General features: G+C 41.6%; 1 protein-coding gene and 1 non-coding gene across 2 annotated transcripts; both read left to right on the top strand.

Annotated features, from left to right (window-relative positions):
• Positions 1–212: 212 nt before the first annotated feature.
• LOC130964978 (small nucleolar RNA R71) lies at positions 213–320 on the top strand. The gene has a single exon (XR_009081040.1). It is a non-coding gene; the product is annotated as a small nucleolar RNA R71 (small nucleolar RNA).
• A 13,306-nt stretch (positions 321–13,626) lies between these two features.
• Positions 13,627–13,974, top strand: LOC130962734 (uncharacterized). Its single transcript, XM_057888906.1, has one exon. It carries the CDS (start codon positions 13,627–13,629, stop codon positions 13,972–13,974), a length of 348 nt encoding a protein of 115 aa, XP_057744889.1.
• The last annotated feature ends 3,766 nt before the right edge of the window (positions 13,975–17,740 follow it).

Genomic DNA, 17,740 nt, shown 5'->3' with positions numbered 1-17,740 from the left:
TCAAGAACTCCTTTCTTCTGACTTGTCCCATTGTTCACAGGATTCCCTTCAGAAGTGTACATGAATTGGTTATTTGCAACCATCTCAATTAGTTCCTGAGCCTCTGTAGGCGTCTTCTTCAGATGAAGAGATCCTCCAGCAGAGCTATCCAAAGACATCTTGGATAGTTCAGAGAGACCATCATAGAAAATACCTATGATGCTCCATTCAGAAAGCATGTCAGAAGGGCACTTTCTGATTAATTGTTTGTATCTTTCCCAAGCTTCATAGAGGGATTCTCCATCCTTCTGTCTGAAGGTTTGGACTTCCACTCTAAGCTTGCTCAATTTTTGAGGTGGAAAGAACTTTGCCAAGAAGGCATTGACTAGATTTTCCCAAGAGTCCAGGCTATCTTTAGGTTGTGAGTCCAACCATATTCTAGCTCTGTCTCTTACAGCAAAAGGGAATAGCATCAGTCTGTAGACCTCAGGGTCAACCCCATTAGTCTTGACTGTGTCACAGATTTGCAAGAACTCAGCTAAAAACTGATGAGGATCTTCTATTGGAAGTCCATGGAATTTGCAATTCTGTTGCATTAGAGAAACTAATTGAGGCTTAAGCTCAAAGTTGTTTGCTCCAATGGCAGGGATAGAGATGCTTCTCCCATAGAAGTCGGGAGTAGGTGCAGTAAAGTCACCCAGCACCTTCCTTGCATTGTTGGCATTGTTGTTGTTTTCGGCTGCCATGGGTTCTTCTTCCTTGAAGAATTCGGTCAGGTCCTCTAAAGAGAGTTGTGCTTTGGCTTCTCTTAGCTTTCTCTTCAAGGTCCTTTCAGGTTCAGGTTCAGGATCAGGCTCAACAAGAATGCTTTTGTCTTTGCTCCTGCTCATAAGAAAGAGAAGGGAACAAGAAAATGTGGAATCCTCTATGTCACAGTATAGAGATTCCTTGAAGTGTCAGAGGAAAAGAAGAGTAGAAGACAGAAGTAGAAAATTCGAACTTATCAAAGGAGATGGAGTTCGAATTTTGCATTAAGGAATAGTGTTAGTCCATAAATAGAAGGATGTGAGGAGAAGGGAAGTAATTTTCGAAAATTAAGTGAAAGATTTTGAAAACATTTTTGAAAAATATTTCTTAATTTTCGAAAATGAGAGTGGGAAAGAAATAAGATGATTTTTGAAAAAGATTTTGAAATTAGAAATCAAAAAGATTTGATTGAAAACTATTTTGAAGAAGATGAGGTTAAGAAGATATGATTGATTTTAAAAATATGTGATTGAAAAGATATGATTTGAAAACAATTTTAAAAAGATTTGATTTTAGAAATTAGTAACTTGGCTATCAAGAAAATATTTCTTAATTTTCGAAAATGAGAGTGGGAAGAAATAAGATGATTTTTGAAAAAGATTTTGAAATTAGAAATCAAAAAGATTTGATTGAAAACTATTTTGAAGAAGATGAGGTTAAGAGATATGATTGATTTTAAAAATATGTGATTGAAAAGATGATTTGAAAACAATTTTAAAAAGATTTGATTTTAGAAATTAGTAACTTGGCTATCAAGAAAAGATATGATTCAAACATTAAACCTTTCTCAACAGAAAAGGCAACATACTTGAAATGTTGAATCAAATCATTAATTGATAGTAAGTATCTTTGAAAAAGGAAGGGAATTGTTTTTGAAAACATTTGATTGAAAAGATATGATTGAAAAAGATTTGATTTTGAAAAACTTTGAAAACTTGAAAAATTTGATTTGAAAACAAAATTCTCCCCCTTGTGCCATCCTGGCGTTAAATGCCCAGAATGGTGCACATTCTGGCGTTTAACGCCCAAAACTATACCCTTTTGGGCGTTAAAACGCCCAACCAGGTACCCTGGCTGGCGTTTAAACGCCAGTCTGTCCTTCTTCTGGGCGTTGTGAACGCCCAGCTTTTTTGTGCAATTCCTGCTGTATGTTCTGAATCTTCAATTCTCTGTATTATTGACTTGAAAGACAAATTAAAAATATTTTTGGATTTTTAATAATCAAAATGCAACTAAATCAAATAACAATGCATGCAAGATACCAAACTTAGCAGTTTGTATATACAGACACCAATATGAGAATGCATATGAGACACACAAAAACACTCAAGTCAATTGAATTCAAAGATTAGAAACACGAAAATCATCAAGAATATCTTGAAGATCCTTAAGACACATGAATGAATGCATGTAATTGACACCAAACTTAAGATGAGACACTAGACTCAAACAAGAAATTTTTGGATTTTATGATTTTTTTGATTTTTTTGTGTTTTTCAAAAATTAAGTGGAAAAAGATATCAAAATTCTTAATGAGAATTCCAGAATCAGTGCAATGCTAGTCTAAGACGGTCCAGGAATTAGACATGGCTTCACAGCCAGCCAAGCTTTCAAAGAAAGCTTCGGTCCAAAACACTAGACATGGCCAAAGGCCAGCCAAGCCTTAGCAGATCACTGCTCCAAGAGCAAGATTGATAAAAATCAACAAGTTCTTGTGATGATAAGTTGAAACCTCGGTGCAATGAGATTAGACATGGCTTCTCAGCCAGCCAGATTTCAACAGATCATCTTGAAACACTAGAATTCATTCTTAAGAACTCTGAAAAAAAAAATACCTAATCTAAGCAACAAGATGAACCGTCAGTTGTCCATACACGAACAATCCCCGGCAACGGCGCCAAAAACTTGGTGGCACGAAATTGTGATCACTACAACTTCGCACAACTAACCAGCAAGTGCACTGGGTCGTCCAAGTAATACCTTACGCGAGTAAGGGTCGATCCCACGGAGATTGTTGTATGAAGCAAGCTATGGTCACCTTGTAAATCTCAGTCAGGCGACTCAAATGGGTATGGTGATGAACGAATAAAACAAAGATAAAAGATAGAGGTACTTATGTAATTCATTGGTAGGAACTTCAGATAAGCGTATGAAGATGCTTTCCCTTCCGTCTCTCTGCTTTCCTACAGTCTTCATCCAATCCTTCTTACTCCTTTCCATGGCAAGCTTATGCAAGGGTTTCACCGTTGTCAGTGGCTACCTCCCATCCTCTCATTGGAAATGTTCACGCACCCTGTCACGGCACAGGCTATCCATCTGTCGGTTCTCAATCAGGCCGGAATAGAATCCAGTGATTCTTTTGCGTCTGTCACTAACGCCCCGCCTTCAGGAGTTTGAAGCACGTCACAGTCATTCAATCATTGAATCCTACTCAGAATACCACAGACAAGGTTAGACCTTCCGGATTCTCTTGAATGCCGCCATCAGTTCTCGCCTATACCACGAAGACTCTGATCTCACGGAATGGCTGGCTCGTTTGTCAGCGAGCACTCGGTTGTCAGGCGATCAACCATGCTCGTGTTATCAGGATCCAAGAGATATTCACTAGAGCTTTGATTGCTTGTAGAACAAGAGTGGTTGTCAGTCACCTTGTTCATGAGTGAGAATGATGATGAGTGTCACGGATCATCACATTCATCAAGTTGAAGAACAAGTGATATCTTGGACAAAGAACAAGCGGAATTGAATAGAAGAACAATAGTAATTGCATTAATACTCGAGGTACAGCAGAGCTCCACACCTTAATCTATGGTGTGTAGAAACTCCACCGTTGAAAATACATAAGAACAAGGTCTAGGCATGGCCGAATGGCCAGCCTCCCAATGATCTAAGATAGCATAAAACACGAAGGTAGCTACCAAGATATCTCAAATACAATAGTAAAAGGTCCTACTTATAGAAAACTAGTAGCCTAAGGTGTACAAAAGATGAGTAAATGACATAAAAAATCCACTTCCGGGCCCACTTGGTGTGTGCTTGGGCTGAGCAAATGAAGCATTTTCGTGTAGAGACTCTCCTTGGAGTTAAACGCCAGCTTTTATGCCAGTTTGGGCGTTTAACTCCCATTTAGGTGCCAGTTCCGGCGTTTAACGCTGGAATTTCTTGAGGTGACTTTGAACGCCGGTTTGGGCCATCAAATCTTGGGCAAAGTATGGACTATCATATATTGCTGGAAAGCCCAGGATGTCTACTTTCCAACGCCGTTGAGAGCGCGCCAATTGGGCTTCTGTAGCTCCAGAAAATCCACTTCGAGTGCAGGGAGGTTAGAATCCAACAGCATCTGCAGTCCTTTTGAGTCTCTGGATCAGATTTTTGCTCAGATCCCTCAATTTCAGCCAGAAAATACCTGAAATCACAGAAAAACACACAAACTCATAGTAAAGTCCAGAAAAGTGAATTTTAACTAAAAACTAATAAAAATATACTAAAAACTAACTAGATTATACCAAAAACATACTAAAAACAATGCCAAAAAGCGTACAAATTATCCGCTCATCAAAAACACCCCACATCTCTGAACGAAGTACAAGAACGAGAAGAAAAATACATCAACATGGAGAAAAACTCTCGACTAGGAGAGACCTCGAAATCTGGATTCACCTCCCGGGATAAGGACAAAGAATCCAAAAAAAAAGAAGATCGACATAGAGAAAAAATAAAAAATATCACAATTACACCCCCCTTCGGGTGTCTCTCGTGGATGTCTACATAGAGGTATGTAACACTGAAAGAATACCCCCAGCTCGACCACTCAAAGGCCAAAAAGGAGTAGGAAATCGAGCTGAATATTGTAAATACCATCGAATCCACGGGCATTCCACCAATGAATGTTTTGACCTGAAAAATGTCATCAAAAAGCTAGTAAGAGAGGGGAAGCTAGATCGGTTTCTAGCCACCCGGGACGATGAGCAAAGAAAAAGAAGAAGGGAAGAAGATGTTGGACGAGCCGAGAAGTCACCTCGTACACCAGAAAGACACGTCCACATGATACATGGTGGATTTGTAGGAGGAGGAGTCTCCAAATCATCTCGCAAAAGATATCTTAAAGAGGTATATCATATCGAGGGAAAGGGGGAAGCGCCCGACATCCCCCCGATTACCTTCACCAAAGAAGATGCATCCGGGGTAATCTCAGGACACAACGATCCCATGGTCATCACGGTTATACTGGCGAATGCAAACCTCCACTGCACACTGATAGACCAGGGGAGCTCCGCCGACATCTTGTTCGAAACTGCCTTCGTCAAGCTCGGTTTGGAAGAAAAGGAACTCAGAGCATATCCGAACAGCTTGTTCGGACTAGGAGACACCCTGGTTTAACCACTGGGATACATCTCATTGCACACAACCTTTGGAAAAGGAAACCTATCAAGAACACTCAAGATAGATTACATCGTGGTCGACGTAGGTTCAGCCTATAACGCCTTAATAGGCCGGACAACATTAAATCAGCTTGGTGCAATAGTCTCAACTCCACATCTATGCATGAAATTCCCAACTCCAGAAGGGATAGCTACAATAAAAGCAGACCAGAAGACGGCACGCCGCTGTTACAATGAAAGTCTAGACCTCAAAATCAAAGAAAAATAATTCCACACAATAGAGCTCAGTGGAGTTCAGAGGCGGGAAGAATTCCGCCCACAACCTGAAGGCGGAATAGAGAAAGTCCTGATTGGGGATACCCCGAACCATACGACCAGTATCGGCACAATCCTACATGGAGACATAAAGGAATCACTCATACAATTTTTACGAGATAACGTCGACCTCTTTGCATGGAAGGCCGCAGACATGCCAGGCATAGACCCCAAGTTAATGTGCCACAAGCTAGCAGTCTACCCAGGATCTCGGCCAGTGCAACAGAGGCAAAGGAAGCTCGGACCAGAACACTCTCAAGCTGTAGAAGAGCAGGTACAAGCTCTACTGGAGACAGGATTCATAAGAGAAGTCAAATACCCACTATGGCTGGCTAACGTCGTCTTAGTGAAAAAATCAAATGGGAAGTGGCAAATGTGCACCGACTACACTGATCTCAATAAAACCTGCCCAAAAGATCTTTATCCACTCCCAAGTATCGACGCACTGGTCGATGCCTCCTCCGGATATAAATACCTCTCGTTTATGGACGCATACTCGGGATACAATCAAATCCCAATGTATCCACCCGACCAAGAAAAAACTTCATTCTTAACCCCAAAAGTAAACTAGTGCTACATCGTCATGCCTTTCGGTCTTAAGAATGCGGGAGCTACATATCAGAGGTTAATGAATAAAGTCTTCTCATATCGAAAAAATCATGGAAGTCTACGTGGACGACATGCTCATAAAGACACAAAATGAAGAGATGTTATTGTCCAACTTGACCCAAGTATTCGACACTATAAGACGACATGGCATGCGACTCAATCCCACAAAATGCACCTTCGCAGTGGAAGCTGGCAAATTCTTGGGCTTTATGCTTACACAGAGAGGAATCGAGGCAAACCTGGATAAATGCCGGGCCATACTCGACATGAAGAGTCCGACTTGTGTCAAAGAGGTCTAACAATTCAACGGGAGGTTAGCAGCCTTGTCCAGATTTCTTGCCGGATCGACAATAAGATCTCTTCCCTTCTACGCTACTCTAAGGAAGGGAAAGAAGTTCGAATGGACAACAGAGTGCGAGCAGGCCTTCCAAGATTTCAAAAGATTCCTGGGACAGCCACCTATCTTAACTCGGCCACAGGAAGGAGAATCACTCATATTGTACCTCACAGTAGGAAGTCGGGCAATAGCCTCAGCACTAGTCCGAGAAGACGACAACGGGCAGCGACCCATATACTTCATCAGTAAAGCGCTACAGGGAGCCGAGCTGAACTACCAAAAAATAGAAAAGTTCGCCTATGCTCTCATACTAACATCTCGACGACTCCGTCCATACTTCCAAGCCCACACCATCAGGGTCCGGACCAAACAGCCTATAAAAGGGATCTTACAGAAAATAGACCTGGCAGGCAGAATCTTACAATGGGCAGTCGAGTTGTCTGAATTCGATCTTAAATACGAAACACGGACAGCCATCAAGTCACAATTCCTGGCCGACTTTATTGCAGAATTTACAGATACACTGGAAACCCCCACAGAATGGAATCTCTACGTCGACGGGTCCTCAAATAAAACTGGAAGCGGCGCGGGTGTGATAATTGAAAGCGACCAAGGAACCCAAATCGATCTCTCCCTCAAATTCGGGTTCCCTGCCTCAAACAACCAAGTGGAATATGAGGTACTTCTAGCTGGTTTGAAGCTGGCTAGGGAAGTTGGAGCGCAAAAGCTTATCATCTTCAACGACTCACAGGTAGTCACTTCGCAAATAGCAGGAAACTATCAAGTCAAAGACCCCAGTATGAAAAAATACTTGGACAAAACCAGGGAATAGCTTGGACAACTCGGAGAATATGAGATCCGTCACATACCCCGAGAATAGAATGCCCGAGCTGACGCACTCTCAAAACTAGCTAGCACCAAATCAGGGGGCAATAATAGAAGTCTCATCCAAGAAATTCTACAAAATCCATCAATCTCAGAAGAAGAAAAAGTCCTGACCATAACAGGTCAGGATCAAGGATGGATGACTCCCATAATTAACTACCTCAAAACAGAAGCACTCCCCGCAGAAGAAAAGGAGGCAAAGAGGTTGAAACGGGAGGCACAATACTACACTATCATAAACGATACTCTATACAAAAGAGAGATTTCAATACCATTGTTAAAATGTGTACCAACTTCTAACACAAAGGAAGTCCTAGAAGAAGTACACAGTGGCATTTATGGCAATCACCTAGGAGCACAGGCACTTATCAAAAAAGTACTTCGCGCAGGGTTCTATTGGCCAACTCTACAAAAGGAAGCCACAGAGTTCGTAAAGACGTGTCCATCATGTCAGAAACATGCCAACTTTCACATTGCCCCACCAGAGGAGCTCATCAGCGTAACCTCACCTTGGCCATTCGCAAAATGGGGACTCAACCTTCTCGGACCCTTCCCTCAGGAATCGGGACAAGTCAAATTCCTCATAGTGGGGATAGACCATTTCACAAAGTGGATCGAGGTAGAACCCCTAGCTAATGCCACTGCTCAAAGAAGTCGAAAATTCTTATATAGAAACATTGTCACGAGGTTCGGAGTTCCATACTCCATCACCACAGACAATGGTACCCAATTCACAGATGCAGGCTTCAGAAAGCTAGCAGCCGACTTGAATATAAAACAGCAATTCACTTTCGTAGAACATCCCCAAGCCAATGGACAAGCCGAAGCTGCCAACAAAATCATACTGGCTGGGTTGAAACGGAGATTACAGGACGCAAAAGAAGTCTGGGCCGAGGAGCTCCCACAAGTCTTATGGACATATCGAACAATGCCACATTCCACCACAAAAGAATCACCATTCCGATTAGCATATGGAATGGAGGCAATGATCCCAGTGGAGATCGAATAAAGGTCGTCTAGAGTGATCCATTATAGCGAAGAAGCCAACTCCCAACTTCAAAGGGAAGAGCTCGACCTACTTCCGAAAGTCCGAGAAGGAGCCCGGATTAGGGAAGAAGCATTAAAACGACGAATGGCTTCCAGATATAATCAAAAGGTAATACAGGTAGCTTTTGCTGAGAACGACCTCATCCTAATCCGAAATGACATCGGAACAACTCGACCTGGAGAAGGAAAGCTGGCAGTAAACTGGAAAGGACCCTACCGAGTCATAAAAGTACTTGGGAAGGGCTACTACAAACTGTCCGAACTCGATGGGCGGGAGCTTCCTAGGTCATGGCACGCCTGCAACCTAAGAAGGTACTATAGTTAGGGATGATAAAGGATCTTGGGATAAGACGTACTCTTTTTCCTGAAAGGGTTTTTTAACGAGGCGCCAAGCCAAGACCTACAAATCACCCGACTTAGGGAATTGACCCCCGCATGTATATATTTGCATTCTTTTTTTTAATAAAATCTGTTCAGATCTTCTACAAATGCTCAAGCCGCATTAATCTGAAACATTCATCGTCCGATTATAAAGCTATAGATCGACAGAAAGTAAAAGTCAAATTCACTACGCGATCACGATAAAGACCAAAAATGAAAACCAAATTCATTAAAAGGCCGACCAAACGAGGGTTAAAACCCAATCTCTACAAAATCGGCAAAGATGAAAACAGAATAATGCAAGAAGTTATAGAAAGTGATCCATAGAAAGAACCTGACGAGGTCCTAATAAAATGGATTGCTATAAAATAACTTAAAGGCTGACCGACATAAAGAAGTCAGACCATTCACATAAAAATCGAAGTTATAAGTAAAGCTTGGAAAGAGGTCTGGCCAGCCCTATAAAAGAGGATTACTATAACTTAGAAGAGCCCGACAGGATGAAGTCGGACTCCCACAAAACAAGTTATAAATGTAATCCCTGAAAGAGACGTGAACAAAGGTCAAAAAAAGAGGATTACAAAAATAACTTAGAAGAGCCCGACATGATGAAGTCGGACTCCCACAAAACAAGTTATAAAAGTAATCCCTAAAAGAGACCTGAACAAGGTCCAAAAAAGAGGATTACAAAAATAACTTAGAAGAGCCCGACACGATGAAGTCGGACTCCCACAAAACAAGTTATAAAAGTAATCCCTGAAAGAAACCTGAACAAGGTCCAAGAAAGAGGATTACAAAAATAACTTAGAAGGACCCAACGTAATGAAGCCGGCCCACAACATAAAGCTACAAAAGTAACCCCTGAAAGAGACCTAGATGAGGCCCAAAAAAGAGGGTTACAAACAACAACTCGGACAAAAATCGACCTGACGAAATCGGCAACCTCAGCGTTATGCAAAGTAATTCCTAAACAAAGACCTGAACAAAATTCAGATAAAATGAATTGCTGAAAACAGCATCAGGCAAAGGAATCAAGCCAATCAGGTCCGACAAAGTTCCAACACTCACAAAGTCTACGAAGGTACCAAGACAAGTGCAGACAGGCATGATATAAAAACTACTAGTTATGATAAATAACAAACTTCAGTGGCCACCAAAGTCAGCCCCAAAAGCTCGGAAACTACTTTATTTTTCAAATAAAGTTGCTAAACAAGCAACTAAAAAGGTATCAACAGTCAGCAAAACATCATTTACAAAATAAAGAGTTTAAAAGAGCCCACAGGACGGGCTATCTACACAAGCAGTTAGAAAATTTAGTTAACGTCCGAAGACTTCCCAGCAGCATCAACACGGGGTGAAGGAGGACGAGTCTGAAGAGGTACTGCATCCACCGTCCTATCATCCCGGTTCAAGATTTGGCAATCCGGTTCTGACTCAGGGCGGTCGATATCAGCAATGAAAGTCAGAGAAGTTGACGCAACAGAGGTTTTGGTGGCAGGCAATGAAGGACGATCATCATCATCATCATCAGGATCATCAGGAACAATCTTACCGTCCCTAACAATGTTGTCCAGGCTAAAAAGGGAAAGATCGAGCTCTGGCGCAAGAACTCGAACTTGCTCCTTCAGATTCTCATAAGCAGCAGTAACGCTTCCTACAAGATGACTTTGAAGTTCGGTATAATCGGCCCGGACAGATTCCAAACTATTTCTAAGATCCATCACCTCTCTGTAGGTGGTAACATAGCTAGCCTTATGTTTTAGCGCCGTATCCTCAGCTAGTTGCACAGCAGCCACCAGACCAATAGCCCGAGTCTTTTCCCCCTCCAGCTCCTTCTCTAGCTCGGTCACTTTCACCTTGAGCTCCTCTTTCAAACCCTTAATCCGGTCAAACTCCGATTTTACCTCCTCCATAAAGGCCTTTGTAGCATGGATAGGAAGATCCTGAGCGGTCCGGTATAAAGCCGCTCCCATGTGTGCCAGTTTAATGCCAATACGAGTAATAAAATCTAAATGATGAAGAATGGATACATCATCAATAGGCATGACACCATAGGGAGCAATCTGTTGATCTACAAACCCGACAGCATCAAAGTCGGAAGCATCCAGACTAAAAGGCTCGACAGTTCGAGGTCTTTTTGGAGGAGGAGCTGTGGAAGGAGAAGAGGTACCAGCAGAAGTTTGTGAAGAATCAACCAAACAAACCCGAGGAGTAGGGATAACTCTCCTTGGCCCAAGAGAACTCGTAACCAAAGGCTTTGACAAAACCTGAGAAGTCCCCTCTCCGGCCGCCTTGGCCGAGTCATTCTGAGCTGCAGTAGCCTTCCTCGCCCTTTTAAAAGCCTTCATGGATTCGTTGTTCTTAATCATCTTTGCAAACAAACATCACAGCAGGAAACCAAACTACAAGTCAGAAAAAGATCTCACAAGAGACAAACTCGACAAAATGATAAGCAAAACTAATAGAAAAATTGACCACTACCCAGCTCAACTCGGAGGAGAGAAGGGTTAACTAAAAATTTCTTTGTGTCGAGATGAGGAGGCTGCCCCCAGTTTTCTTCCAGCACAGTCACAAAAGCTTGTTCAGCCTCATCTAACATCTCCCACGAATATCTCGATACCACTACATTCATTTGCCATTCTAAAGGAAAGGTGGGCTCATCATTCTCATCCAGAAAAAAAGGGCCGAGCTCCTTCAACAGCTCGGACCCTAAAAAATTAATTTTTGAAATCGCAAAAAGACTCATCAAACATGGAGAAAACCTTTTTCCCCTGGGAAGCTCGGAAAGAAACCCAAGCGGCTTTCTTCTTCACTACACCAGGCTTTGTCAAAATGAAAAGATAAAAGAAGAGAGATTGCGAAGCAGGGATACCAAACTCACGACACAGCAACTGAAAGATTTTTATAAAACCCCAGGAATTGGGGTGAAGTTAGGATGGAGCTACATTACAGGACCATAACAGGTTGGTCTCAAAGGGGGTAAAAGGAAGAGTAATATTCATTTGACTAAAAAAGAAGTCATAGGCATAGAAAAAGGGGCGCTCTCCAACAATCTGGGTAGAAAAGCAAACCCTTTCGTCAGAAGTTGGAGATACGAGCTCATAATTCTTCTCATCACTATCGTTGCCACAAATCCTATGAAACTGCCTAAGTTGCTGACAAAACTCTGAGTCAACCAACGAGACGCACAAGAGGACTGATGAGCGGATAATTTATACGCTTTTTGGCATTGTTTTTAGTATGTTTTTAGTATGTTTTAGTTAGTTTTTATTATATTTTTATTAGTTTTTAGTTAAAATTCACTTTTCTAGACTTTACTATGAGTTTGTGTGTTTTTCTATGATTTTAGGTATTTTCTGGCTGAAATTGAGGGACCTGAGCAAAAATCTGATTCAGAGGCTGAAAAGGACTGCAGATGTTGTTGGATTCTAACCTCCCTGCACTCGAAGTGGATTTTCTGGAGCTACCGAAGTCCAATTGGTGCGCTCTTAATTGCGTTGGAAAGTAGACATTATGGGCTTTCCAGCAATGTATAATAGTCTATACTTTGCCCGAGATTTGATGGCCCAAACAGGCGTTCCAAGTCAGCTCAAGAATTCTGGCGTAAAACGCCGGAACTGGCTCAAGAACGGGAGTTAAACGCCCAAACTGGCACAAAAGCTGGCGTTTAACTCCAAGAAAAGTCTCTACACATGAAATCTTCAATGATCAGTCCAAGCACACACCAAGTGGGCCCGGAAGTGGATTTTTATGTCATTTACTCATCTTTGTAAACCCTAAGCTACTAGTTCTCTACAAATATGTCATTTACTTATCTTTAAGTTATGATATGTTAAAAAAAATTATTATAGCTAAGTTGAGTACAAAAAAGTTCAATGCAGCTTGAGGGAATACTTTGTACCCTCAAAGACTGCATGGGGGCTTATGATAGTGTACTAAAAATATAAACCTTTTTTGTACATAAATAATTTTAAGAATGACCTACAAACATGGTCAAACAAGAGTCAAGTTTCTCCTAAAGGTATTGGGTAAAAAGGATAGAACCCAAAAGAACACCTTGAGGAGTTGAATTTCTCTTCAGTGGAAACTAAATTGGTGGAAGTGGATTGGTTGGATTTGGAGTGTAAAGACCGTCATCTAGTTGAAAGAAAACCAAACTAGATGTCCCTTTACTAATGTCACATGTCAGGAGCTTTAGTTTAACTTGTGGGAATCAACTTCCTCTATTGAACAGTTGAAAATACTTAAAGTGACGGGAATACCAAAAGATATTTGGGATAAAAAAGAGTAAGCCAAATATCAGACTATAATCATTGGACAAGAGATTTCTTCTTCATCATGATTTTACTGTATAAAAAGGACCACAAGCCACCCCTATAAAGCACCTTCACCTTCACCTTCACCTTCACTTTCACCTTGACCTTCTTCTAGACCTTTCTTAATTCTGAAGCTGAGAAGCTAGAAAACTCATCTTTTTCTCCCCCCAAAATTTCTCTCATTGTTCTTCCCCACGAGTAAAAACTGGCATTCTGGTGTTCCACCAGAACACTCGATAACCATTAACCAGCCCCTGTCCACTTTAAACAAAACTCATTCATCCTCTTGTGACATTAGTGGAGGTCTCAACAGTTGTTCTCCACCTCTATTTCTCATCATTAGTTCTTGTATTGCTTATTCGTCATTAATAGAAGTGTTTTTCTCACAAGTATATTTACCCTGAATCTCTCATCTTAACTATTTTATTTTTCACCTAATCTATTTTTTCCCAAAATCACCCGAATTATTAACGTTGTTGTTTCTTTTATTAGAAATAATATAATTTGTTGCTTTGGATCATCACGAGCAATCGTGAGTGATCAAGGCACTCACTTTTGTAACATGAGAATGACAGGACTGTTGAAGAAACAAGGCATCATCCACAAGGTGGCAACAGCTTACCATTCCCAGACCAATGGGCAAGCCAAGGTGTCAAACAAGGAGATTAAGCCCATATTAGAGAAGATTGTGAAGCCTCACAGGAAGGACTGGAGTGCTTTGCTGGCAGATGCACTTTGGACTTATAGGACTGCATACAAGACACCTATCGAAATGAGTCCATTCCGCCTCGTCTATGGGAAGACTTGTCATCTTTCAGTGGAGGTGGAACACAAGGCATACTGGGTGGTGAAGGAATGCAACTTTAGATTGGAGAGAGCCGACATTGAAAGGAAGCTGCAACTACAGGAATTATAGTGCCTTCGACTGGAGGCATATGAAAACTCACGGCTCTACAAGAAAAAGGTGAAGGCGGTGCAAGACAATAATATCAAGAGAAGAGAGTTTAGAGTTTAGGATCTGGTCCTTCTCTATAACTCAAGGCTGAGATTCATGCCAGGAAAGTTGAGATCAAGGTGGGAAGGATCCTATAGGGTGGAGAAGGTTGAGCCTTATGCCGTTTTCCATCTGAGTCATCCGTCAAGCCCCAACTTCTTCAAGGTGAATGGTCACCGCTTGAAGCTATATCATGGTGAGAAGTTGAAAAGGAACAAGGAGCTGGAGATCTTTCTCTTGAAGGATCCAGCACATGAAGAGGACTAAGTTCATGGACTGTCCAACTTAAGGACGTTAAACAAAAGTGTTAGGTGGGAGTCAACCCACTATGGTATGATCTTCCCTTTTTATTAATTTCATTTCATTCGTACTAGTATTATTTTCCAGTTCTGCATATTTATTTATATGTACAAAAAAATAAATAAAAAAAAGCATCCACACGCAAGCGTCTATGATGCGTACGCGTCGTGCGTATGTGCGCAAAAATAAAAATAGGCAGAGAGTTGCGCTGAAACGGCGCAGAAACAGTGCCTCCCACATGAGCCATCCCACGCGTATGCGTGGGCAACGCGTACGCGTGGGTCAAAATCGGCATAAATGGCTGGTTTGGCCGAGAGTTATGCTACCTTGGTGCTGGTACTGTACATTTAGCACAACCAGTAGTCACGCGTACGCGTGACCGACACTTACGCGTCGCCTGTAACTTCCACAACCCACGTGCAAGCGTGAAGTACGTGTATGCATGGATGTCCAAAACGGCGTAAATGGGTACTTGAACAGAGAGTTACGCTGGAGTGTGGCTGGATTCGCGCGTTTAGCATGGATCCTGATCACGCGTACGCATGGCTGACGCTTACGCGTCCCTCACCTATTTTCTCACCCACGCGTACGTGTGGGCGACGCGTGCACGTCGATAGCGCCGTGTCACTTAAAAGCAGCGCGCCGCCTGTTCTATTTACTTTCAATTTTCTTTTCTTTTCAAATCCTAATTTTTTTTCTTCTTCTTCTCCTTACTATCTTCTTCATTCTTCTTCTTCTCTCTTTCTTAATTTCTTCTTCCTCTATTCTTACTACTCCTCTCTCATTCTCACTCCCAATTACCTCCTTATTTTCATCTTTTTCTTTTTAAGGTTCTTTTTCTTTCTCTCTTCTACCCCCTATTTTTACATTCTTATGTTGGTGTTAGAGATTTATTTGGGTGATTATTTTGCTATATCGTTGCTTGTAGATATTATGTGAAATGATTTAACAATTGACATTTTATTATAGATCTCATACATGCTTGGATTAATTACCTTACTTTCAACTTTAAAAAGTACATACCAAGTGTTTGTGAAAAGGCCCTCATGGCATTTTGTGCTTTCTTCTATTTTATTCTTTCACTTTAATGCCTCTTTTTCACAACCCTCGAATTCCGTGTAAGTTAAGTATATTAGTCATTAATTGTCAACATTCAAGTGCTCATTATTTTGTTACATGTGATAATTATTTTTGCTATTGATGCTTGAGCTATGCTTCTCATGCTTTTACTTGCATGCTTTTAATGCTCTTGCCTCTAGTTGTTATGATATGCCTTCATGATGTTACTTGATGTCCTATTTGCATGTTATCGCAACCATGTATTTAAGACACTATCTTCTCCTTTGGCATTGATTATCACTTGGATTTTCCTCCTCCCGGTACTAGCTATTTGAATTTGATATTCCTTTTCTTTGTTCCTTTTACAGGATGGCTACCAAAAAGGAAAAAGAGAAAGCTTCTAACAAGACACTGGTGAAGAGAGGAACTAAAAGAGCACCGGCTAAGGAACAACCCTCCATAACAGTCAAGCCACCCACTAAGAGGGTGAAAAGGATTATCCGAGTGGATGAGATGGAAAATGCATTTTCTGCATGGGATTCTGCACGGTTCACCAACCGTTACTGTGAGCGGATATTCCCCTTTCTAGCAGAAAAAAATTATAATAATGAGCACATTCTCATCCTTCCGACACATTTTGTTGACTTTGTGGAGCCCCGCATCAAAAGGAGACAATGGGGATTCTTAAGAAGGCAGTCGCAAGAGGCCAACTTGTCTTGGGTAGTTGAATTCTACTCCAACTTTCACTCGCCTATCCTGTAGTATGTCTATGTTTGTCAAAAACAAGTAACTGTCTTCGAAGGGGTCATTCAGAGACTATTGGATCTTCCACCTAGCCCAGAGGGATTGGAAGCCTATCAAGAGGCCTCTCTCAAATGCCAGACATACCAGTTTGACTGGGATAACGTCCTTGGAGTCCTAGCACAACCTGGCAGCACGTGGATCTATGGACCACATCGGACTCGACCTAAGAGCATCTCAGCTCCTGCACTTACCTTGGAGGCTCGCATGTGGGCGCAGATTCTGTCCCATTATGTCTTTTCAAGCACTCACGAGTCCATCTTCACTGCAGACATGGCTGTTCTCATCTGGTGCATTCTTACAGAGCAGCCCATCAACTTACCCAGACACATCCGGCAGGCCATAGGACATGTACAGATTACGGGCAACCTACCATTTTCCGCATTGGTTTTGGACCTTGTCTCTACAGCAGGAGTCTCCTATAGGGCTAGGGACACCAAAGTCATGATCCCAAGGGCGGATCAGTATGTCCCGAACGGGAAGTATACCAGACCCCCAGTACCCTCTGCTAGCCGACATCCCGGCCCATCTTTAGACACTCCTTCCACGTCCGTCCCACCATCACCCACGCCTCATACACCATCCACTACTCAGATGTTCCTTCAGATCTTTTAGAGGTTAGACCAGCAAGACCGACAGATGGAGTGAATGGAGCACCGCAACAAGCACCGATACACCTATCTGAAGGAGCTCATTATTAGTACTCACCCACCTCCAAAAGAGAAAGATGTCCCAGACTCTACTTCACCTACCAACACTGGGAGCCATGACGAGCCCAACAGTGGAGGTGATGCTACCAGTCCCATCTTGCTCCTTACTGATGGCACGGAGGACCGTGCCAAGCTTTTAAGTGTGGGGGGGGTCAGTACCTGACTTCCAGAGGTAATCTCTCTCTCTTAACACCAATATGTTTTTTTTTTGTTAGATAGGATAGATTGCATGATAGTAGTTGTTTGCATTTAGGTACTACTTGGTTGACTGATATATTCTTTCTCAAGACACTATTCTATAGTATTCCATTAATTCAAATTAAAAATTTTGTTAAGCTTGTTTGAGGATTTTAATTTGGAATATAATTTAGAGCTAAAAACACACATTCTGTGAGATTTTGAGCTTAATTATACGGTTATATTATTTAACCATGATTTTTTCTTCTTGTGTGTTTTCTTCTCTATGATTGTAATCTTTGCTTTGCTCCATTCTATATGTCCATTGTTTAGTGTATAGTCATGCATACATATGACTGAGGCCATCATTTGACATTAGCTCACTTATCCCAAATAGCCTAACATTTTATTTATCTTTGGTTGCCACTTTGAGCCTTTTAACCCCATTTGTTCTTTATATTACCACATCACTAACCTTAAGCGGAAAAACAATTAATTTTCCTATTTGAATCTTTGGTTAGCTTAAGATAGAGATTGTGCGTCAGCTAAGTGTGGAAAAATGTGAAAACTATGGTTGAGGAGAATGTATTTTTGCTCTTATTGACAAATATTGAGAATTTGGGTGCTCACTCGTGTAAAAA

Source organism: Arachis stenosperma, chromosome 2 (genome assembly GCF_014773155.1).
Source record: "Arachis stenosperma cultivar V10309 chromosome 2, arast.V10309.gnm1.PFL2, whole genome shotgun sequence".
Taxonomy (NCBI): Eukaryota; Viridiplantae; Streptophyta; class Magnoliopsida; order Fabales; family Fabaceae; genus Arachis; species Arachis stenosperma.
The sequence above is the reverse complement of the archived record's forward strand: the minus strand, read 5'-3'. Positions and strand labels throughout refer to the sequence as shown.